At 45.5% G+C, this 23,062-nt stretch overlaps 1 protein-coding gene across 1 annotated transcript in view; it reads right to left on the minus strand.

Annotated features, from left to right (window-relative positions):
• Positions 1-3,759: 3,759 nt before the first annotated feature.
• The window catches only part of SEC31B (SEC31 homolog B, COPII coat complex component), a 36,288-nt gene continuing 16,985 nt past the window's right edge, over positions 3,760-23,062 (minus strand). The window contains exons 11-26 of the mRNA XM_047073310.1: positions 18,366-18,596; positions 16,365-16,439; positions 16,007-16,102; positions 15,548-15,647; positions 14,841-15,019; positions 14,451-14,577; positions 13,685-13,830; positions 12,810-12,983; positions 12,146-12,307; positions 7,447-7,615; positions 6,668-6,982; positions 6,349-6,407; positions 5,904-6,050; positions 5,492-5,611; positions 4,965-5,036; positions 3,760-4,741 (exon numbers count right to left, since the gene is read on the minus strand). Of these exons, the coding sequence (XP_046929266.1) occupies positions 4,562-4,741; positions 4,965-5,036; positions 5,492-5,611; positions 5,904-6,050; positions 6,349-6,407; positions 6,668-6,982; positions 7,447-7,615; positions 12,146-12,307; positions 12,810-12,983; positions 13,685-13,830; positions 14,451-14,577; positions 14,841-15,019; positions 15,548-15,647; positions 16,007-16,102; positions 16,365-16,439; positions 18,366-18,596 (2,352 nt within the window). The 3' untranslated portion in view covers positions 3,760-4,561. The remainder of the gene's footprint in view (positions 4,742-4,964; positions 5,037-5,491; positions 5,612-5,903; positions 6,051-6,348; positions 6,408-6,667; positions 6,983-7,446; positions 7,616-12,145; positions 12,308-12,809; positions 12,984-13,684; positions 13,831-14,450; positions 14,578-14,840; positions 15,020-15,547; positions 15,648-16,006; positions 16,103-16,364; positions 16,440-18,365; positions 18,597-23,062) is intronic.

Genomic DNA, 23,062 nt, shown 5'->3' on the forward strand with positions numbered 1-23,062 from the left:
TAGCCTATACAGCCGTAGGGAACCGGAAGAACACTTCTCTGATATACAGGGTCAGGCTAAAGCCCTGCTTCTCTCTTTTGCCCATTTTCTTGCCCTCCCGTCATTTCCCCATTTTCCTACTGCCAGGTCTCTACCGTAGCCACATCTTTTTTTTTTTTTTTTTTCTGCAGAGCTCCTTCCATGCTTTTGATTCCTTGCTAACTGTTGACAGGCACCCCAGTGATCTCTAATGCTTCCTCTCTCCTTTTCCCTTTCCCTTAAGAAAAATTGTGACAAAACTGATGCAGGAGAAAGCATGTCTTTGGGGGTCGTTTCCTAGAGGCAGGGCCTGAAGATGGAAGCAGTGGGAACCCCAGAGTGCCGACTTGCTGGAAACCAGGGTGTTCCTCATCCTTGTGATACACGTCTCCAGTGGACTTTGCCAGTCAGACCTTCATAGACAATCACCCCAGGTGCTCCAGGCAGACCCCCCCGTGTCTAGGAACTATGTAAGGGCAGATTACGAGTCACTTGCTATCTTTTAACGTCAGCTTCTCCCTACTGTTTCCTCCTAGCCGCCGCCGTTACCTCTTCTCCTTCCCCAAATGATCCTTGTTCCTTTGAGCCAAGACTGAGCTAAGGAATGTCAATTTCCCATTCAGATCCCAGCTTGCACCTCTAAAAGCAGATCATAAAGCAGGAGAAGCTGGGACCCTTTCTTTTCACAAACCTGGATCTCAAACAGGCAGGATTCAGGGCATTGGATACTTTCCTTCAATAGGTAAACTTCCTGCAGGGAAACTTTCCAATAGGAAGTTCAGCACCTCGAACTTTAATTTATTACAGTCACTGTGATATGTGCCTTCTTTTCTAGGTATTGAACTTATTCCTGGGGACACAGGTAAGGGTGAGTGGAAGATAGAACGTCTAGGCCCTCTCTTCCCTTCCACCTTGCCAGAACACTATCCTCCCTTAAGCCTCACTTCCCTGATGGCCTAAGTAGTTACACTGGTCTGTATGAGGCTAATCTGCCAACAATTAGTGAATAATCCACATAAATCTTCCACCAATACATTCACTCAGTAGCTAAGAGCTCACTGCTTGTGGTGCTTGAGACAGAAGCAGTCCAGCAGGGACTTGCTTCTGAAAGAGGGCTCTGGAAAGAGAAGAGCCAAATCCCTGACAGACTGCAGCCCAAGGAGCTTCCTAGCCATCTCCCTTCTCCGAGGCTGGCCCTGGGTCTGGGCATGGGGCAGCTGTTTAGGAGAACTGGTCAGATGCCAGACCACCTCATCCTACCTCCCAGAGTAGGAGACAGCACAGAAATGTGGCTCTCAATAGGTAACAGGGGCTGAGGCTTTAGGGGCCAACCCGGGACAGTGGAAAGACTCCTCTTATATTCCAGACTGGGGCAGTGGCCAGGTCAGACCCCAAACCCCTAGTCTCTTCCCTACATATCCTCTGGTCGATGAACACTTACTGAGGAGAGAGGTTGCCTGTCCTTCCTCACAGGGACACACTGCCCTTCAGGGTCTCCTATTGCTTCATTTCCAGTACAATCAGCAAAAGACCTTTTGCTCAGTCCCTCAGCTTTGATCTGAGCCTGTTGAATCTCTCAACTTGATCTTTCCTAATCAAGCAGCAACATATACTAACCTGGCTGTCCCACTTGGCAGAATTACTTGACAGTGTGCGGTAAGAAAATCTGGCAAGGCAGCTAGAAGATACAAAAGTACAATATCGTACAGGAAAGCTGCATTCTCCAGGAGGTCTCTCAGCACAAAAGTAGGACTATTGTGCTTCGTATTTGATAATTCCAGGTCAGTACTTGAAACCTGTCATGCTGCCAGAAAGTTCTTTCATAGGGGGTTGTTTTGTATTCCCAAATGGCTATAATTGATACCAGCTTCATCTGAGTTCTATAAAGAAAACATTACTGAGCTACCTTAGATCTGCATTGCTTTTTTTCCTTTTTTGCATTATCCATTCATTCATTTGGTCATTCAACAAACGCTGGAGTGCAAGTCCAGTGGCGAACAACACAGTGACCTCCCTGCATTCATGGAGTTTAGGTTCTCTCTTATACTCAACCACCAGGGCTGTGTTCCCCTTTGCAAACATGGACAACTCCAGAACAGCTGCTTGGGAAGACACCTTGGAGGTCAGCTAGTCAAAGCTTTTGTTTTGCAGATTAAAACTGATGCTGAAAAAAGATGTCTGGCTTGTTCAACCAACTAGTAAGTTGCCATGGGGTGCACACTGGAACCCTGGTCTCTTCCCTTCTCTTGTGTACTCTTTAAGGCCCATCTGTCTCCAGCAGAGGAGAGAAGCAGAGGGGGATCCTGAGAAGTGACAAGGATATGGGTTTGTGCAGGGGGTGGGGGTGGGGAGAGTGGTGCAAAACACTGTCTCCTTCCTGTCCCTGGCCTCTGAGCCTACACTCAGGCAGGGGTTTCTTTTCTTGAAAAGAATCCCAGCCTCAACTGGCCTTAGCAGCAGGTTAGGGTCGTGCTCAGTGCTGGTGGTGCTGGCGGTGGTGGGAGGGGAGGGCAGGCCAGGGCACCCGCCTATTGTGGGTCTGGATTGGATGCTTCCACTCATTCATTTCCTTTTAATTAACCCGCATTCCTGGAGGAGAAATATTTATGTTGGCTCCCATAGAGGCAATCCGCAGACTGGAAAGAAGGGGGAAGAAAGCCTGCCTTAGCAAAACAATATCTCTAAAGAGCTCAAGAAGAGAAAATAAGAGAACAAAATGCCATTAAAATAGCCTTCTACCCCCACTGGAGTCAATGAAAACTTCATTTCACATGCTAATCCCCCACTCCGCCCCTTCTCTTCTCACAACACCTTTCCTGAAAGTGTTTGGGAAAAGTCTTCGCAGTCAGTACACAGCTCCCTGCAGCTCAGACTTCTCCTTGTGTTAGTTCAGGGCCCCAAGTGGGGCCCTCGCTCCAGCAGCGGCTTTTTTCTCCCCCCCTTTAATTTAAACAAAGACTTCAGAGTTCATCAACCTCCCACTGAAATTCACAGCTGCTGAACAAACTAATCCCCTCTCCCGGCCTTTCTTCCCTTCAATGGGCTCTTGGCTTCAAAGACACTTTGGGAAAGGACTTTGCTGGGGCTCACACTGCTTCATCAATAGAAGTTAGTGCAAGTATTATCTGAAGAGCAAGTGGCTTTACAAACAAATACTGCCTAACAATCCCTTCCTCCCAAACATACACATCTAGCCCACAGACATGATGGGATCTACAACAGGATTAGAGATAGTACCCCTGGCTTCACACCCAGCCCCTTTGTGCAGCTGAGCTCAGCCCTGAAGTGGTGTGGGGAAAACCCCGAGAGCTGTATGTCAGGCACGGATGGAGATACACACACACACACACACACACACACACACACACACACACACGGCCACAAATGCTGCGAGGAGAAAGCCTTGCAGCCTAATTCAGTGCCACCCTCCTTTCTTCAACTCTCTTGACTCCCCATCTGTCCCCAAGCCCTTCTCCTGTCTTTCTGGGGTGCGGGAAGCAAGAACAAAGAGGCTAGGAAGAGAGGTAAGGGCAAAACAGGACCCAGAGGAGACAATCATTGGGAGATGACTGAGGAAACCAAATCGAAGCGGCTTTATTGCCCATTGAGTACAACAGTGCTTCAAATGCAAAGTCCAACCATGAAGAGTGCAGCCAGAGGAGGCAGCCCTGAGACGTGTGGGGGCTGAGGAGGAGAAGGGCCTCCAGCCCTTGAGGAACAGTGCCAGAAAAGTCTTGTTAATGTGGCTCCTATTCAAGAAGTGGGCTCATAATCACACAATGGGAGGACCTTGGGCCAGGGCTCAGACAGGTCAAGTCAGGACCATTCCCTGCAGGCAGAGGTCTCTCTGCTCCTATTTCATAGCCTAAGACAGCTCCCAGCAAAAGACAGTGCACCCCTTCTCCTTTCCACCTGACCTAGCCCACCCTTATGATGCTTGCAGAAGAGAAGGTCCTTGTAAAAAGCATCTAATAAGTTCCTTTTCTGGGTTCTGCTCAGCACCCATGCCTCACATTCATGATTTGTTCAGAAGATGAACAATAGTCAACTCTACCCCAGCCTCTGGGGCTCAGAGGAAAATGGACCCAGAAATAGGAACTCAGAGGCAAGGAGAAGGTAAGGCCAGGCTCTTAACTCACAGAAGGGGAGAAAGAAAAGCCCCACAAGATGGGTACAGCAGAGGTAGACTTGGAGGTAATAATCCTGTTCACCCCCTCAGAAGCCACTTAAACAGAGTATCTCTGGGGTTCTTAAAGAGGCCCTGCCCCAGGTCCTGTCAGAGTACAGAGTCAGGGAAGGTGAAGAACCAGCTATATGCTCTGCCTCTGACGCTGCGAGAGCCTTGGGTGGATTCTACAAGGCCAGGCATAAAAGGGTGAAAAGCACCCTGCTAACTTTAGAGGCAAGCCCACAGCATCATATACCTGGCAGCAAGGGAAGAGGGTAGGGAAAAACAAACAATCTCTTCCGAAATTCCCCCTTTTCCACAGGGAGGAGGTAAGTAACAGCAGAAGTAGCCTCCTGGCAAGAGAGGCTGCCTGGTTTACGTGTGCAGCTTATGAGCAATGGTGAGGACGGCCTTCAGGACAGGCATGAAGCTGGAGACCTCGCTGAAGCTGCTGCAGCCCACCACCTGGGCATGCACTGCAAGGCCCTGCTCAAAGCTTCCTGCGTCCACACATCGGGCAACCTCATGGAGCCCAGCCAGGACATGAGGCGAGAGCTGTGGAGGGATCGACCCTTAGGTCAGGGAGCCCAACCCAACCCCTACCCTGGCAGGACGGAAGGGTAAGAGAGGATTAAGTTCTGGAGCCCAGTCCGGGCAAGATGTATGTATTGTGTGGGGGAACCCAGGTCGGTGAGACCTATGGGAGAGGACACTGGGCTCCCTTTGGCCATGGGTGATGGAGGGCAGGGGGCAGAGGTGCACCACGAAGCGTACTTACTGTCCCCTGGCAGAGCTTCTCATATAGACATTCTAGACGTTGGGCTGCCTCATCCAGCTTCCGTTTTGTCTTCTGCAGGGAGGGAAATGGATTCTGACTCCAGCCCCTAAGACTAACACTACACAGGACTATAAAGAATCACAGTATATTAGAGCTGGAATGGCTTAATGCTACTGCTTTCATTTCACAGGAGAGGAAATGAAGGCCCAAAGATGGTAAGTGACTTGCTCAAGCGGACACGGTCGGTGAATGAATGGCAGGTCTCCTACTCCTAGCTTTTACCTACCCTCCAGTGCCCCGGGCTGCCTTTCCAAGAATTAAGCCTCAATGCCTCTGGGCCCTGCTACCGAGAAGCTGGACTCAGACCAGACGAGCCCCATGTCCCCGCATGGATATCAAATAAGTACAAGACACAGGGGCCCAGGGACCATGAGAAAAAAGTCACACAAGGAACTGATGAACAGCTCAGAAATCCTGGGACTAGCTAGTGGTGTGAGGAGGACATCGTGGGGAAGGCTCAGACTTACTAAATCAGCGGCAGACAGGGAGCAGCGTCGTAGAAGCTTGTCAAAGCTAATCTTCAAGGACCGATGCTCTGGGGGCAGCTCCTTCCTTTCCACCTTCTCAGGTGGCCGCTGCTGAAGCTGCTGAGGAAGGAGCAGGGAGACAGGATAGATGGGCAAGATTTCCTTTTCACAGCTGCCCTACAGACTAGTCCTCAGTGACTCAGTGTCACACTTCTCCCGCTGGAGCAGAACAGAGTCGGGGAGAAGGACACCCCCTCTTCTCTGCGGTAAGGACATTTGGTACCTGCCTGCGCCAGTTCCCCAGCGCAGAATCTGCCTCCCTCTTGAGGAAAGAGGCCCATCTTCCATGTTCCCTGCTTTTCTATACCCAAGAAGAGTTGGAAAGCAGAGGGGAACATGCTGCTCCTGTCACCTGCAGGCTGAGTTCTCCTGGTGCTCCTGGGGGAGCATGGCCCACACCAGGGACAGAAGGCTGGGAAGAAAGGACCCCTCGTGGCTCAGAGGTGAGGCTCATGACTGGAGTGGTAATCGGTGCTGGGGGCATAAATGTCTCTGGCAACTAGAGACAGAGAAAGAAAGGCATATGAGTCTAAGCTGAGAGACTTCCTAGGCCCTGGTTTGAGAGACTGACTGGACTTGTGAGTGAGCAAGGGAACAGAATAGTGAGTAGGGAACAAGGAAATAGGGAGACTGGTATCTGTACGCAAGAAGGAAAGAGGAGACAGGTGAGGGGAGAATAATGAGTAGGGAAAGAGACAGGACAGAGTGTGTGACGAAGAAGGGGACTGGGCTGAATTCAACAAGAATGTAGGTCATTGGTGAATGTATGAGGGATAAGTGGCAAGAGATGCATTGACCTTTTTCCTCTGAAGGTTTGTCCTGGGCACTGGGGCATTTTTCAAGGAATCTTGAGGTCCTGCATAGCACAAAGATAGAGGTATTTAGGGGCATGGTCAGGAACGTTGTTAATTTTTAGCCTAAAGGCCAGCAAAATTATTTCAGTTGGAGACTACCACACATCCCTCTGCAGACCAGCCGTACTCTCAGCTGACATTCTCCAACCCAATGGCCCCCAGTTTACTGGCCTGAGGAAAGACTCCTAATAAGGTGGTAGTGGCGAGGGGAGGAGAAGGAGGCAATGATCCAGAAAAGGGAAGCCGTGGAAGGAAGACTGACCTGGGGGAACAGTCGAGAGGCCAGTGGTTGGGAGGGCATTAGAGCATGGAGCACCAGGCCCTCCTGGAGGGTGTGTCACAGGGAAGCTGACAGGAGGGGCTGGGGACTGGAAGCTCATAGGGCTGGGACCTGGGAGTCTCACAGGAAGCAGAGGGAGCTGTTGAGCAGTCTCAGCCAGGGAGGCAGAGCCAGGCTGTATGGTGTCTGGGGGTGCCATGGGTGGAGGTGGACCAGGAGGAGGCCATGTTCCAGGGAACCCCGTGGGGTTAGGAACTTGGGCCTTTTGCTCTCTTAACAGTGGTGGCTCAAATAAAGCTGAAAAGGAACAGAAACAGGTCATTTGCCACCAAACTTCAATTTGGGAGAGATTCAGATCATATCAGGGAAGAATAAGGCAGCAATAAAATGAACAAACAAACCTAATAATGATAATAATAAAACATTAGTATGTGTGTATGGAGAACTGTCATTTACAAAGTACTTTTAACTATTCCTCAAATGATCCTAAAAATAATTCTGTAGGGTTGAAATGACCAACATAACATCTACTATCATTTTTCAGAAGAAATAGAGTGGCTAAGTCTGTTGCCCATAGATACAAAGCCAGTAAGCAATAGTACTGGGGATTCAGACTTCAAATTCCAAGCTCCTCTCACTACATATTAGGCATTATGCCCCCAAAATCCATGCTGGCCATGCCAACTGTCTTCCTTTGTGCTCTCCCCAGACAAACCTTTACTCACTCACTCACTCACTCATTCACTCACTCACTTACTCACCAGGCCTTACCCCAGGGCCCAAGGGCAAAGGCTGGGCTGCCTGGGGCCCAGGTGACCTGTAGTCACTTATATTATGCATTCTGGAGCTTTGATAAGGGCTAGAATGGGAAGGTGTCAAGGGTGTCACTAGAGGTGTGAAAATCCTTGGCCTTAGAGATGGAGTTGGAACCTGTGAAGAGAAAAAGGGTCATCACTTGGAAAGGAAAAAAAAGGTAAATAATTGAAAATAGAAAAACAATAGAGAATGTGAAACAAAAAGCTGGCTTTTAAAATGAAAATCAACAGAACTGGTAAGTCTATATAAAAAGTGACAAAGATGGGGGAGGCGCCTGGTGGCTCAGTGGGTTAAGTGTCCGACTTCGGCTCAGGTCATGGTATCACAGTCCGTGAGTTTTAGCCCCACATCGGGCTCTGTGCTGACAGCTCAGAGCTTGGAGCCTGCTTCAGATCCTGTGTCTCCCTCTCTCTCTGCCCCTCCCCTGCTCATGTTCTGTCTCTCTCTGTCTCAAAACTAAATAAAAACATTAAAAAAAAGTGACAAAGATGAAGAAATAAGACAATTTCATCAAGCTCAGGGATGACACAGGGAATAATACAACAGTCCCTACAGCTGCTAAAAAGATAATAGAGGAATACAAATAACAAAGTTACAAGTAACTTTATGTTAATAAATTTGACAACTTAGAAGAAATGAACCAATTCCTCAAGAACCACACTCAGCCAAAATTAAATAGATTACTTGAATAGTCCTAAAACAATTAAAGGAATTTAATTTGTCATTGAAAAGCCCTCCCCCAAATAAATCCTTAGGCCTAGATAATTTTACTGGAGAATTTTACCAAACATTCAAAGAATTAACACAAAGTTTATACAGTCTCTTCCAGAAAATAGAAGAAGGAATATTTCCTAACTCATTTTATGAGGTATTACCCTGAAACCAATGCCAGACAAAGACAGCACAAAATAAAACTATAGGCCAATATTTCTCATGAACTTAGGCACAAAAATCCTCAGCAAAATTTGTACAAATTGAATCTAACAATGAACTATTTTATTTTTATTTTATTTTATTTTATTTTATTTTATTTTATTTTATTTTATTTTATTTTAAAGAAAGTAACAGCGTGCAAGCAGGGGAGAAGGGCAGAGGGAGGGAGGGAGGGAGAGGAAGAGAAAGAGAGAGAGAGAGAGAGAGAGAGAGAGAGAGAGAGAGAGAGAATATCCCAAGTAGGCTCCACACTCAGCACAGAGCCCAATGCAAGGCTCAATCCCACAACCCTGGGACTATGACCCGAGCAGAAATTAATAGCTGGATGCTCAACCAACTGAGCCATCCAGGCACCCCAAACAATGAATATAAAAAACAGTAACATACCACAACCAAATGGAATTTATTCCAGATGATATAAGGCTGGTTCAGTATATTTAAATCCACCATAATCCACCATAACAACAGGCTAACAAAGGAAAATTGTTTAAAATGATAACAGGAAAATATCTGACAAAATTCAACAATCATTCATGACTCAGCACACTAGGAATAGAAGGAAACTTGCACAGACTCATAAAGAGCATCTACAAAAAAACCTACAGCTAACATCATACTTAATGGTGAAAGACTGAATATTTTCCCTTTAAGGTTGGAAAAAATCAAGGATGTTCACTCTCGCTTTTCTAAGTTTAGTACTACAATAAGGTGAGAGAAAGAAATTAAAGCATACAGACTAGAAAAAAATCTATCTCTATCTGCAGACAACATGACTGTCTATGTAGAAAATCTCAAGGGATACACAAAAAACTCCTAGAACTAAGAAATGAGCTCGGGAAACTCACTTCTGAACATTGAAACGTCACAAGATACAAGATTAACACAAAAATATCAACTATATTTCTCTATACCCACAATGAACAAAGGGCAATCAAAATTAAAAATACAATTACCATTTGATTTCAAATTGCTCAAGAGAAATGAAATACTTAGGTTTTAAATGAACAAAACATGTCAGGATCTGTATGATGAAAATGATAAAATGCTGATGGAGATAGGATTAGAGAGATATACCACGTTCACAGGTGAGAAGATTCAACACAGTAAAGATACCAATTCTCCCTACCTTAATCTAGAATTCCTGTCAACATTTCAGCAAGTTTCTTTGTAGACATAGACAAGCTTATTCTAAAACTTAGGTGGAAAGGGTAAGGTCCTAGAATACCCAAAGTAATTTTGAAAAAGAGAAACAAAGTGGGAGGAATTACTCTTCCTCATGCCAAGACTTATACAGAGATAGTATTCAAGACAGAGGGGCACTGTCAGAGGGAAAGACACACAGATCAATAGAACAGAATTGAGATCTGAGAAGGAAATCCATATAAATATGCCCAGTTAATTATTTTTAAGTCTATTTATTTTAAGTCTCCCAGCATAAGCAAGGGAGAGACAGAGAGAGGGAGAGAGAGAAAATTCGAAGTAGGCTTCACACTGCCAGCATGGAGCCCGATGTGGGGCTCAAACTCACGAAACCATGAGATCATGACCTGAGCTGAAACCAAGAGTTGGACGCTTAACCAACTGAGCCCACCCAGGCACTCGCCAGTTAATTTTTGGCAAAGGAGCAAAGTCAATTCAATGGAGTAGAGACAGCCTTCTCAATAAATGATTATGGATATCCATTGGCAAAAAAAAAAAAAAAAAAAGAAGCTTGACTATACTTCATGCCACATGCAAAAATTAATTCCAAATGGAACATGGACTTAAATGTAAAACATAAAACTAAAACTTTTAGAAAGAACACAGGAAAACTTTAGAGGACCTTGGACTGGCAAAGAGTTCTCAGACTTGACACAAAGGTCATGATCCATAGAAGGAAAACTATAAACTGGACCTTATATAATTAAAAATTTTTGCTCTGTGAAGGACCCTGTTTAAAAAATGAAAAGACAAATTCTTACATAGTTACACACACACACACACACACGAGTACATATAAAATCAGTGAAATCTGAATCTATGGATTGTATTAATATAAGTTTCTTAGTTTTGATATTGTGCTATAGTCATGTGTGACTAGCATGACGTGGGGTGGGGATGTGCTACATGAAACTTTCCAGTACATTTCTTTGCAACTTCCTGTGAATCTACAATTATTTCAAAATAGAAAGGAGAGTGGAAGAGGGGGAGAGACAGAGAAAGAGAGACAGAGTAGGAGAAGGAAGAGGACAGAGGGGAAAGAAGGGGGAAGGAAGAAAGAAAATTAGGGTGAGAATTGAAGGTGGGACAGGATGAATCATCAGAGCTTCTGCCTAATACCTCTATTTGCAATCTTGCTGGATTTTGTTCCCCAGCCCTTCCAGTAGGCTCCTGGTGTAAGTTAACAGCACCCAAACCATCTGGGCACAGTGGCCAGGAACCTGGGAGTTAGTTCCCCAACTTCACGGACTCCTCTAAACCATCACTAATTTCTGCCAATTCTACCTATTAAATATTTTAAAGCTAACCTCACTCTCCAGCTTTAGATCATTTCATTTCCTCATCATTTCTTGCTATTGCCTCCTAGATGCCTCCTTTCTAAACTCATGGCTAGTCATTGCCCTGCATAAGACCATTCAATAGCTCCTGACTGCTATCAATTTCAGGGTCAGGTCTAAGATCTTTAGCACAGAATTCCATGCCCTTCCTGATTTATCACCTACCTGTTACTCAAACTTCACCTAACCTCACTCCTCTGCCACAAACAACTATTTTGCAGTTTCATTAAAATATTAGTAATTCCTCAAGTGGGCTTTGCTTACTCTCCCTTCAATGCTTTCATACATGCTGTTCCCATTGCTTGAAATAGCCTTCACCAGAGCACCTGGGTGGCTCAGTAGGTTAAGCGTCTGACTCTTGATTTCATGTCAGGTCACGATCTCACCATTTGTGACATCGACCCCCAGGTCAAGCTCTGTCCTGACAGCACAGAGCCTTCTTGGGATTCTCTCTCTCCCTCTGTCTCTGTCTCTCTCCTGCTTGTATGCTCGCTCTCACTCTCTCTCTCTCTCAAAATGAAGAAAAAAAAATTTAAAAAAAAAGAGTTTTCACTGACCCCTTCCTTTGCCTAAATAACTTAAAAAATTCTTTTTTAATCTTTATTTATTTTTGAGAGAGAAAGAGACAGAGTGTGAATGGGGGAGGAACAGAGAGAGGGAGACACAGAATCCAAAGTGGGCTCCAGGCTCTGAGCTGTCAGCACAGAGCCCAACACAGGGCTTGAACTCACAAACTGTGAGATCATGACCTGAGCTGAAGTCAGATGCTTAACTGGCTGAGCCACCCAGGCGCCCCCCCTTGCCTAAATAACTTTTAATCTTCAAGATTCAGATCAAACATCATACTCATTCTGAAACATTCCCTAAACTTCCCCTGCTCCCCCCAAAAGTTGCTTTCTTCTGTGGGATCCCATGGCACCTTATCATACCACAATTATGACATTTATGATTAGGAGCTAATTAGGGGCATGAATCATAGTTTGGCCACCTTTCTGTTCTAAGAACCTAATAGTTGTTCAATAAGCAGTTATTAGAAAAATAACTCGATCTATGCTTTAGTTGGGAATTTTCATCATTTTTGTTCCCTAATATATTCTAACTGCCTAGAACCATGCCTGGTACTTGGTAGACATTTGATAAATATTTTTGAATGAATGAACAAACCAGGTCTTACCTGGTGAGAAAACTGGAATCCCAATCTGTAAGATGATGTCTCTTTAGAGTGGGGGGTAGCCCCCACAACAACCCGGGGGAAGGGAAAAGGAGGACACTGTTGGCCCATGACACCAGACCCCTGGGCATGAAAAAGCCGATCTCTCAGCTGCTGAATTGGCGGCTATAAAAGTTATGACAATGAAGAACTGTGTTAATTAAAATTAAAACAAGCAAATGTCCTCTCCTACAAGCCTGGCCCCATATAGCATTCAAACTTCAGTTTATTTCTACACTTCAGCCACCTTAGATAATTCAAAGATTCCCAATCCCTGCCAAGCCTCCTTCCTTTCTGTTCCTTCTGCCTAGAATGCTCTACATCTGCTGGTAAGCTACTTCTCTTTGAAGGTCCAGCTCAACTGTTTTAACCACTGGAAAGCCTTCCTTGATTACTCTGGGCAAAACCAACCCCTTTCCTGGAGTCTCACAGCACTTAGTATAAGCTTCTGTTGTGACACTGTAAGTTACTGACAACTGATTTCCCCCAAGGAACTGTGAGCTTCCTGAGGGACTAGGTATTATCTATCCCAGAACGTCCATGTTTTGCATAGTGCCTGGAACGTGGAAGTGCTCAGCCAGTGGTAGATGACTGAAATGGCTTGCTCTCTCTACATGGCCCCACTCACCTGAGTACAGTCCCTGGGTAGGTAGCTCATGGCAGTGGCCAGGCTGCCCTGGGCTGCCAGGAGGTTGGCATACTGAGTGACCCTGTAGGTTGTGGCAGGGCCTGAGCTCACCCCATCAGGACCCCGCAGTAGCTCCAAGCTCCTATTCAGGACCATCACCTTCTCCATCAGGTCCTATAGGAACAAAGACAAGACAGGCCTCTTCAAAGCACATCCTGCTCTCTAAGCCTAGGCAGTTCACCCAGGGACTTCCCATTATGGGTATGAGGGTACTTGGCCATAGCCAGCTACAGATAGTAGGTGACGATACATCTAGTTAGAGAAGGGCCATTGGTGTTAGCACTAACTTCAACTGGGCCTATCTGGGTCTTAGACTCTTGTACATCTCTGCCTCTTTGTTTGCTCTCTTTACTCTTTACTCTGCCAGTACATCATCAATTTCAGGATCTGGTATACTACTGTTTCATCTGTGACTTTGTCTTCCTATGAATCTGTGACTCCCACCTTCTCTGGTTACCTGCAAGGTGTCTGGTATAATTTAAATCCACAGAACTTTTCAGAGCAGCTAAGAGAAGGCCCAGGCTCACAATTACTCAGATAGAGAATAAACTCGTATTAACCAAACCTGAAGTGGGAAAAAATTAGGAAGGTTAATACCTAAGCAGCTATTTATTGCTCAGTCTCCCCTGACTGAGAAGGGGGGAGGGAGGTGCTGGCTCATCCCTGGGAGAAGGGCCCTTTTCTCCTCCCTAATATCCCTGATTCCAGCCTGGGGTACACAGAAGACTCGCCTCTGATGTCCCTACACATCCCTACCACTAGCCTCTCCCAAGATCCTGGTATGGAGTGACCAGTGCCCTGTAGAGAAGGAGTACCTGTAGAGCCAGGGGGGATGAAGCCTGGTGGCATTTTGCCCAACACTCCACCAGCTGCTCCACATTCCCTGAGCACACATAACAGAGTCTGGCTTCAGAGGTCAGTGCTCTGCCACCCTCCTGTTCCATGCGCATACCCAGCATGTCTGCAGAGAGATGGAAATTTTTAGAAAAAAAAAATTTTTTTTAACGTTTATTTTTGAGACAGGGAGAGACAGCATGAATGGGGGAGGGTCAGAGAGAGAGGGAGACATAGAATCTGAAACAGGCTCCAGGCTCTGAGCGTCAGCACAGAGCCTGACGCGGGGCTCGAACTCACGGACCACGAGATCACGACCTGAGCCGAAGTCGGATGCTTAACCGACTGAGCCACCCAGGCGCCCCAAGATGGAAATTTCTTTAATGGCACAGCTTCCCTGTGCTTCTCCTCATTCTCCTGTTTGGAAATGGGTGGAGGACCATGAGCTGTGGGACAAGTGACCACAGTGGCTTTGGACAATACTGAGGCCAACCTTGCTCTACAATAAAGGGCAGAACTCTTGCATCATGCTGTGATGAGAAAAAGTAAAACAGAACAACTAATGATCCATACTGCAAGTAGGAAGATGCACTGTAGTCCTTGCCTCCTGGCTGAACCAGACCTTGGCCTTGACAACATGGCCTAGCCTCCCAGAGCTCAGGCTGCTCCTCTGCCTTCTCCCTCAGTGTGTCCATTAACTCCATGTTGGAGTGACACCACTCCATCCCGAAGCCTAGGGCTACCTACCACAGAGCTCAGGGAATTTCTCTGGCCCTGAGTATGTCAGTAGCAAGGCCAGTGCCTCTCTCCAGTTCTGCAGGCTACAGGTACACACCATATCCTTCCAATTCTTCCGTACAACACAGGCTAGAAGCTGTAGTGGGCAGAGAGCGAAGGAGGCCATCAGCCATACATCTAGCACAGGCAGCAGGAGTCACTCAGAGGGACACGCTAAGAAAAGCCACTCGCAAGCAGGTTTCCTCTTAGACCACTGACTAGGGGTTGGGGGTGAGGTAGGGGTGGTTGCAGTTGGAAGAGAGGGATCCCGGCAGATCTTCTGAATGCCAAGGTGTGGGCATCCACCTGACAAAGTCCAAGTAATCCCCTCCCCTCCCCTCCTTCACAGTGGGCAGTTACCGAGGAGATTCTGCTTTTCTTCTTGGCCCAGTAGCACTCCTGTGTTTGCTTTAGCAGATCTGCACCCCCAGCCTGGGCCAGGATGATGGCATCAGCAAAGCGCTCTTCCTTTAGACACAGCTCCACAGCAGGGCCCAGTTCTCCAAGCAGGAGAGCCTGGCTCAGGAGTCCATCAGTGTCTGCAGGCAGAGGCATCCCCTCCATGTGAGTCTGCCCTCAGACCCTAGCTTCCTGTCCCCTGCAGGGCCCACAGTGCACCCCTTCCACCTCTGTATCACTCAGCCTCCCTTGCCCCAAACAAAACTCCCAAGTTTCATTCCTCAACAATAAAATGCAGTGGGCTGTCCTAGAGTGCCAGGTCTGGTGGTAGGTAACTCTAAGGATAGGGCTCAAGAGGAAGGAGGGCTTCATGTGGCAGCATCAGAGGTACAGTGTGCGCTCACTCGGCAAGGACAGGGTACAGTCTTTTAAGCAAGGAAACAGAAGGATAGAAAGAAATATCTTGCTAAAAGGCCTTCCAGAGGAAAGGTGCAGCCATGAAAATCCAGAGAGAGCTCTAACCAGTAACAGAACTGCCCAGCTTTTGTGTGGTGGGAAGGAGGCAGGAGATAGGAGGCAGGGGACAAGAAGAAAATATTCTCAAGTCCCAGAACTCTGAGCCCACCTACTCCCACACAGAGGGTTTCTCTCCCTCAGGATCGGGGTACCTTCTGTGATGGGGATCTCCCATGGAGTCATACTCTGAGGGACCAGCTCATCAAAGAAGGTTGAGGAGGCAGAAGCTTCCTCTGTGATGTGTTTTGAGGCCTGTACAAGGAAGGACAGAGGTGGGTACTTAGGAAATGAATCCCAAAACAGACGGAGAGATGCCTTAGTGACTCTCTCTGGAAGCTCTACTATTTGGCCCTTAATGGGTAAAGCTAAAAGAATAATCAGGTAAGGTTTGGGAAGGGCTCTAATCCATGGTTAAAACAGCTTCTCTCCCAGCGCAAAAGCTTATGCACTCTGTATCTCACTGCGGTTCTAAAAAAAAATGAGGAGTCTGAAGACTTCTACAGAAGCTGAGCATTTCATGAGAGCAAAGCAAAGGGCCAGGAAGAGGCAGATGCTCTACAGGCAAGTCTCCCGTGCTACCCTAGGTCTGGCTGCCTGGGCTCCTACCACACCTGGCTGCAGAAGACCTGCTGTCTGTTACTGTGATCATCTCCCTCGGACTGAGGGCTCTCACCCAGCCCCAAGTCACTCTTCAGCCACGTGGCCACCTGCAGGGAGAGACCTATGAGCGCCCTCTTCCCGGCACAAGATCAGACATGCATTATGCTTTCTTCCCACCTCCACACCCTACTGCCTGGACTCTCTAAGATCCTGGGGCTTTTCACCTGGGGAAAAGCCGGCCTCCAGGAGGTAATATTTTTGTATATGCATTAACGAAGCCCACAAAGAGGTCACTCAAAACAGTTTCCATTGACAGCATTTTCTTCTTCTCTGCCTCAAGTACATGCTTCTGATGTGTGAGCAGCTTACCTTCTTCTGAAGTTCATCTTTACTGTATCCTAATAGTTTTAGAAATTTCACTCTGGAGTCTTGTTCTAAGGTCACCTAAGGAACCACAGAATACACAAGTCTCCATTAAACCAATGTGAATGAACCTCTCCTGCCTAAGCCAGCGTACCCTCTAATACAGTTCTTCGTCCTACCAGAGGTGCCCTACTAAGGCCGGCACCATCTCTCCTCTTTTTCTCCCCAGATTTGATCCCGCTGGGCTGGTGGCATGGTGTTAACAAAACCCTCTTCCATTTCTGCATGAGAATGAGACCTTCAGTTGACTTACTAGATCTGTTGGCCTGGTTACCTGATAAGAGTAAAACGCCAGCGATGTTTCTAGGCAACATTGCTTGTGACTGATAAATTGGACTGGAACTAGAAACTATAAATAATCTCTGTGGACACCATGCTCTAGTCTGCCCTGATTGCAAGGGCTCTTGTAACTGAAGAGATCTCTTGCAGGGACTCTAGAAACTACATTTTTGGTGTGGGTACAAGAGACATTGGCTCTTGTGGGCGTTAGGCTTCTAAGGCAGAGCCACCTCCACAACTGCCTAACTTTTTATCTTATCTCCTTACACTTGAGCTGTCTTCTGGGGAGGTGAAGAGGAGAGCTCTGAACTGCTGCATGGCCTGCCACAAGGGCTCCCACAGAAGACAGCCACAACCTGCTGCCCGGCTGACAAGCAGTGGGTCCTGTCCCACAGCTCTCTGAGACTGATGCCAAGAGAACCCAGAGAGCCTTGTGCGTGTCTAAACATCCAGTTGAAAACACAGTTCCTAGTGGAAGCTGCATAGACACAGTAAAAGCCAGATACTGAGGGCCAAGCCTTCCTGAAGCCCTACCCTTACCTGGGTTAGATGGCTGGGCCCCTCATTTCCCCTACACAGAACTGTGAATTCTGACTAATATCTTCCTCACAGTGTCTCAGGGCTCCCTCTTTCTCCCACGCTTGTCCTTTAGAAATGTCCAGACACATTCGGTTTCAGGGCCATCATCACAGACAGCTCTTGGATAGCTTTTCAAGCAGACTCCCCTCTGTCCTTGGGCACTGCTGCCTCCTTTGTTTGGAAGAGTAAAGGTTCAACTACTGATGGTGCCTTCTATTCTCTTTCTCACTCCACCATTCATTCCTGGAGCTGTTGCCTGCATTCTGCTTACAACAAAAGCAGCATTTCTTACTCTTTTCTCCCCACATCTTTTTCTAGCTTCACTGTATAGATGATCTTTCTCAAATCCTGTCTCCTTCCCAGATACCTGGTGTCTACCATCACAAAGTTCTTCTGTGTCTGAAGCACAGACCCAAGCCTTGCTCAGAACCCCGGGCTGGGGTCTGTCCTGTTTTTTGCAATCTTTGCTACGGCCCCAAAGCTTTGAATAATCCTCTCGCTGCCTTCCCAGTCGGTTACTTCTTTTTCTTGTTTTACCTCTCTCCTCTCATCTGCTCACTTCCTTTCACAGGTAGAGCACTCCTGGTGTCATAAGCAGCTTGAAATTTCATTAGCACTGGAACTCGATCCATGTTCCAGAGTAAATTGGGACTTGATCCCTGAGTCTCACCACAACAACTTGCCTTGGGTTAACGGAAATAAACTCAAAGCCTTCTCATGATGCGTTCCCCACTTCCAGCCAATCCTCTTCCCTTCCTTTTCCTTCTCTTCTTCTCTCTTCCCATCACCTTATCTGCCCTTTGGCATGGCATGAAAGCCTTCACCTTGGCCCTGGTAAAGTCTCCAGGACATCAGCAATAGTAGCAAAAAAGGCAAATGTTTTTGTACCCTTTGGCTTCCTTGGCTGCAAAGGATCTCTGAGCCACTGGCAAAAGGTGAAGATTTCGTGTCCAGAGGGTGGGTGTGGCGTTAGGAAAAAGGCTGAGAGGTCAGAGCCTTTGTAATCTAGGTCCCAGTGTGATTGTGCATCTCCTGGAATTTCCCACTTTAGGGAAACACTTTGGAGCAGCCAGCCTTTGGGCTTCCTACCTTCAGGAACTGCCAGAGCATCTTTTCACTTTGTAGTGACGTTAGTTCGATCTTGTTCTGACAATAATTCAGGAGATTTCCTGACCCCAGGGACTCCTGCAGCTCAGCTGACCGCCTCAGGAATTCAGATTCTGTGGTGACTTGACTGACGAAGACTAGGCGGAGGCAAGGCTGTGGCACCTGATGGGCAGGGGTGCTGGGGAGGCCAAAGGTAACCAGCTTTCCCCCAAACTGGTGAGGAAAAACAAGAATGGTAAAAATTAACACCAAGTCTACATCACAGAGAAGGCTATCTACTGGTCAACCCTAGGATAGAAAATCAGTAATAATGCGGGGAGCACCATTCTCCCAGTCACCTGCACTAAACACCTTGGCTTCATCACGGTCTTTATACCCACCACAGCCAAGCAACAGCAGTCTTACCTCTTGCTCAATGTCTCCCATGCAGGTCCCCTCCATCCCACTCCCAGTGCTAGCACATCTAGATGACTGGAATTGGTTGCTAGCCTCTGGGTTTTTCCTCCTCAACCCAAGCCTTAGACTACTGGCCTGTACCTACTGCTACTTAGGGGCTTGTTACGGTTTCACAAGGCCTCAGACGAGGGCTTAAGTACCTCTGCCCATAGCATACAAAATCCTCCAAGATCAGGGCCAGACACTCTAGCCTCTCTCTCCCTCCTCATTTATGTGATCGCTCCACATCCCCAAAGGGCCCAGTTTATTCCTGCTTCTGAGCCTTCACCCACCAAAACACCCCCAATTGAGAATCCTTCTCACCAAATTAGGTACCCTACATAAAGCACCTGTCACAAAGCAGAGCTCAGTGAAGTTCCTTTACTCCAGCGGTTCTCCACCTTGGCTGCATATTAAAACCACTTGAGGAGCTATCCAGAGTCATCATCAGGTTGTACTCCCAACAATAAAATCTGAATCCCAGGGGGTGGGACCAGGCATCAGTATATTTTCAAGCTCTTCAGGTTGCAGCCATGGTTGACAACTACCGCTTACTCCCCAACCCTTCACTATTTTCCTAAGACCCCTGCCTTAATGGACTTTCCCGGCCAAAATTCTCCACTTGACTCTCCTACAGCACAAACCTACACTATAGATTAGTGCTACACAGAACAATTTTAACTTTTGACTTGTTAATACTTGATAGTTTTACAAAGTGCTTGTATATATGCTTATTTGAGGTTCATGTCAATTCACTAACATATAGCTGAGCAGGTATTACTATCCCTGTTGTACAAATGAGAATACTGAAGTCTTGAGTTAAGTGACTTGCCCAAGGTTACCCAGCTAATAAGTGACCGAGCTATGATAAGAATGCAGGCCTCTCCAGAATCATGAAAGCAGCAAGGGAAAAAAAATCCCTAACCTACAAGGGAAGACAGATCAGGTTTGCAGCAGACCGATCCACAGAAACTTGGCAGGCCAGAAAGGAGTGGCAGGATATATTCAATGTGCTGAATCAGAAAAATATGCAGCCAAGAATTCTTTATCCAGCAAGGCTGTCATTCAAAATAGAAGGAGAGATAAAAAGTTTCCCAGACAAACAAAAATTAAAGGAATTTGTGACCACTAAACCAGCCCTGCAAGAAATTTTAAGGGGGACTCTGTGTATGTGTGTATGTATGTGTGTGTGTATATATATATATATATATATATATACACACATTCACTCTAAACGTCAGTGGACTCAATGCTCCAATCAAAAGACATAGGGTAACAGAATGGATAAGAAAACAAGATCCATCTATATGCTGTTTACAAGAGACCCACTTTAGACCTAAAGACACCTTCAGATTGAAAATAAGGGGATGGAGAACCACCTATCATGCTACTGGTCAACAAAAGAAAGCCAGAGTAGCCATACTTATATCAGACAATCTAGACTTTAAAATAAAGATTGTATCAAGAGATGCAGAAGGGCATTATATCATACTCAAGGGGTCTATCCACCGAGAAGAGCTAACAATTGTAAACATTTATGCGCCAAATGTGGCAGCTCCCAAATATATAAATCAATTAATCACAAACATAAAGAAACTCATTGATAGTAATACCATAATAGTAGGAGACTTCAACACCCCACTGACAGCAATGGACAGATCATCTAATCAAAAAATCAACAAGGAAACAATGGCTTTGAATGACACACTGGACCAGATGGACTTAACAGATACATTCAGAACATTTCATCCTAAAGCAGCAGAATATACATTCTTCTCCAGTGCACATGGAATGTTCTCCAGAACAGACTATATACTGGGACACAAATCAGCCCTAAGTAAGTACAAAAAGATCGAGATCATACCGTGTATATTTTCAGACCACAACACTATGAAACTCGAAATCAACCACAAGAAAAAATTTGGAAAGGTAACAAATACTTGGAGACTGAAGAACATCCTACTAAAGAATGAATGGGCTAACCAAGAAGTTAAAGAGGAAATTAAAAGTATATGGAAGCCAATGAAAATGATAACACCAACAACCCCAAACCTCTGGGACTCAGCAAAGGTGGTCATAAGAGGAAAGTATATAGCAATCCAGGCCTTCTTAAAGAGGGAAGAAAGATCTCAGATATACAACCTAACCTTACACCTTAAGGAGCAGGAAAAAGAACAGCAAACGAAACCCAAAACCAGCAGAAGACAGGAAATAATAAAGATTAGAGCAGAAATTAATGCTATTGAAACCAAAAAAAAAGTAGAACAGATTAATGAAACCAGAAGCTGGTTCTTTGAAAGCATTAACAAAATTGATAAACCACTAGCCAGTTTGATCACAAAGAAAAAGGAAAGGAGCCAAATAAATAAAACCAAGAATGAAAGAAAAGAGATCACAACCAACACAGCAGAAATAAAAACAATAATAAGAGAATATTATGAGCAATTATATGCCAATAAAATGGGCAATCTGAAAGAAATGGACAAATTCCTAGAAACATATACACTACCAAAAGTGAAACAAGATGAAATAGAAAATTTGAACAGACCCATAACCAGTAAGGAAATCAAATTAGTAATCAAAAATCTCCCAAAAAACAAGCATCCAGGGCCAGATGGCTTTCCAGGGGAATTCTATCAAACATTTAAGGAAGAGTTAACACCTATTCTCTTGAAGCTGTTCCAAAAAATAGAAATGGAAGGAACACTTCCAAACTCTTCCTATGAAGCCAGAATTACCTTGATTCCAAAACCAGACAGAGACCCCACCAAAAAGAACTATAGACCAATTTCCCTGATGAACATGGATGCAAAAATCCTCAAAAAGATATTAGCCAACCGGATCCAACAATACATTAAAAAAAATTATTCACCACAACCAAGTGGGATTTATACATGGGATACAGGGCTGGTTCAATACCCGCAAAACAATCAACGTGATTCATCACATCAATAAAAGAAAGGACAAGAACCATATGATCCCCTCAATAGATGCAGAGAAAGCATTTGACAAAATACCGCATCCTTTCTTGATAAAAACCCTCAAGAAAGTAGGGATAGAAGAAGCATACCTCGAGATCATAAAAGCCATATATGAATGACCCAACACTAATATCATCCTCAATGGGGAAAAACTGAGAGCTTTCCCCCTAAGGTCAGAAACAAGACAGAGATGTCCACTCTTGCCACTGTTATTCAACATAGTATTGGAAGTCTTAGCCTCTGCAATCAGACAACACAAAGAAATAAAAGGCATCCAAATCGGCCAGGAGGAGGTCAAACTTTCACTCTTCGCAGATGACATGATACTCTATATGGAACACCCAAAAGATTCCACCAAAAAAACTGCTAGAATTGATTCATGAATTCAGCAAAGTTGCAGGATATAAAATCAATGCATAGAAATCGGTTGTATTCCTATACACCAAAAATGAAGCGACAGAAAGAGAAATCAAGGGATCAATCCCATTTACAGTTGCACAAAAAAACATAAAATACCTAGGAATAAATCTAACCAAAGAGGTGAAATATCTATACACTGAAAACTATAGAAAGCTTATGAAAGAAATTGAAGAAGACACAAAGAAATGGAAAAAGATTCCATGCTCCTGGGTAGGAAGAACAAATATTGTTAAAATGTCAATACTACCCAAAACAATCTACATATTCAATGCAATCCTTATCAAAATAACACCAGCATTCTTCACAGAGCTAGAACAAACAACCCTAAAATTTGTATGGAACCAGAAAAGACCCCGAATAGCCAAAGTGATCGTGAAAAAGAAAACGAAAGCAGGAGGCATCACAATCCCAGACTTCAAGCTATACTACAAAGCTGTAATCATCAAGACAGTACGGTACTGGCACAAGAACAGACACTCAGATCAATGGAACAGAATAGAGAACCTAGAAATGGACCCACAAACGTATGGCCAACTAATCTTTGACAAAGCAGGAAAGAATATCCAATGGAATAAAGACAGTCTCTTCAGCAAGTGGTGCTGGGAAACCTGGACAACAACATGAAGAAAAATGAACCTGGACCATTTTCTTACACCATACACAAAAATAAACTCAAAATGGATGAAAGACCTAAATGTAAGACAGGAAGCCATCAAAATCCTCGAGGAGAAAGCAGGCAAAAACCTCTTTGACCTCGGCCACAGCAACTTGTTACTTAACACGTCTCCAGAGGCAAGGGAAACAAAAGCAAAAATGAACTACTGGGACCTCATCAAAATAAAA

Source organism: Lynx rufus, unplaced genomic scaffold (genome assembly GCF_022079265.1).
Source record: "Lynx rufus isolate CCGP_SWC_20201006 ecotype Redwood Valley unplaced genomic scaffold, mLynRuf1.p SCAF_11, whole genome shotgun sequence".
Taxonomy (NCBI): domain Eukaryota; kingdom Metazoa; phylum Chordata; class Mammalia; order Carnivora; family Felidae; genus Lynx; species Lynx rufus.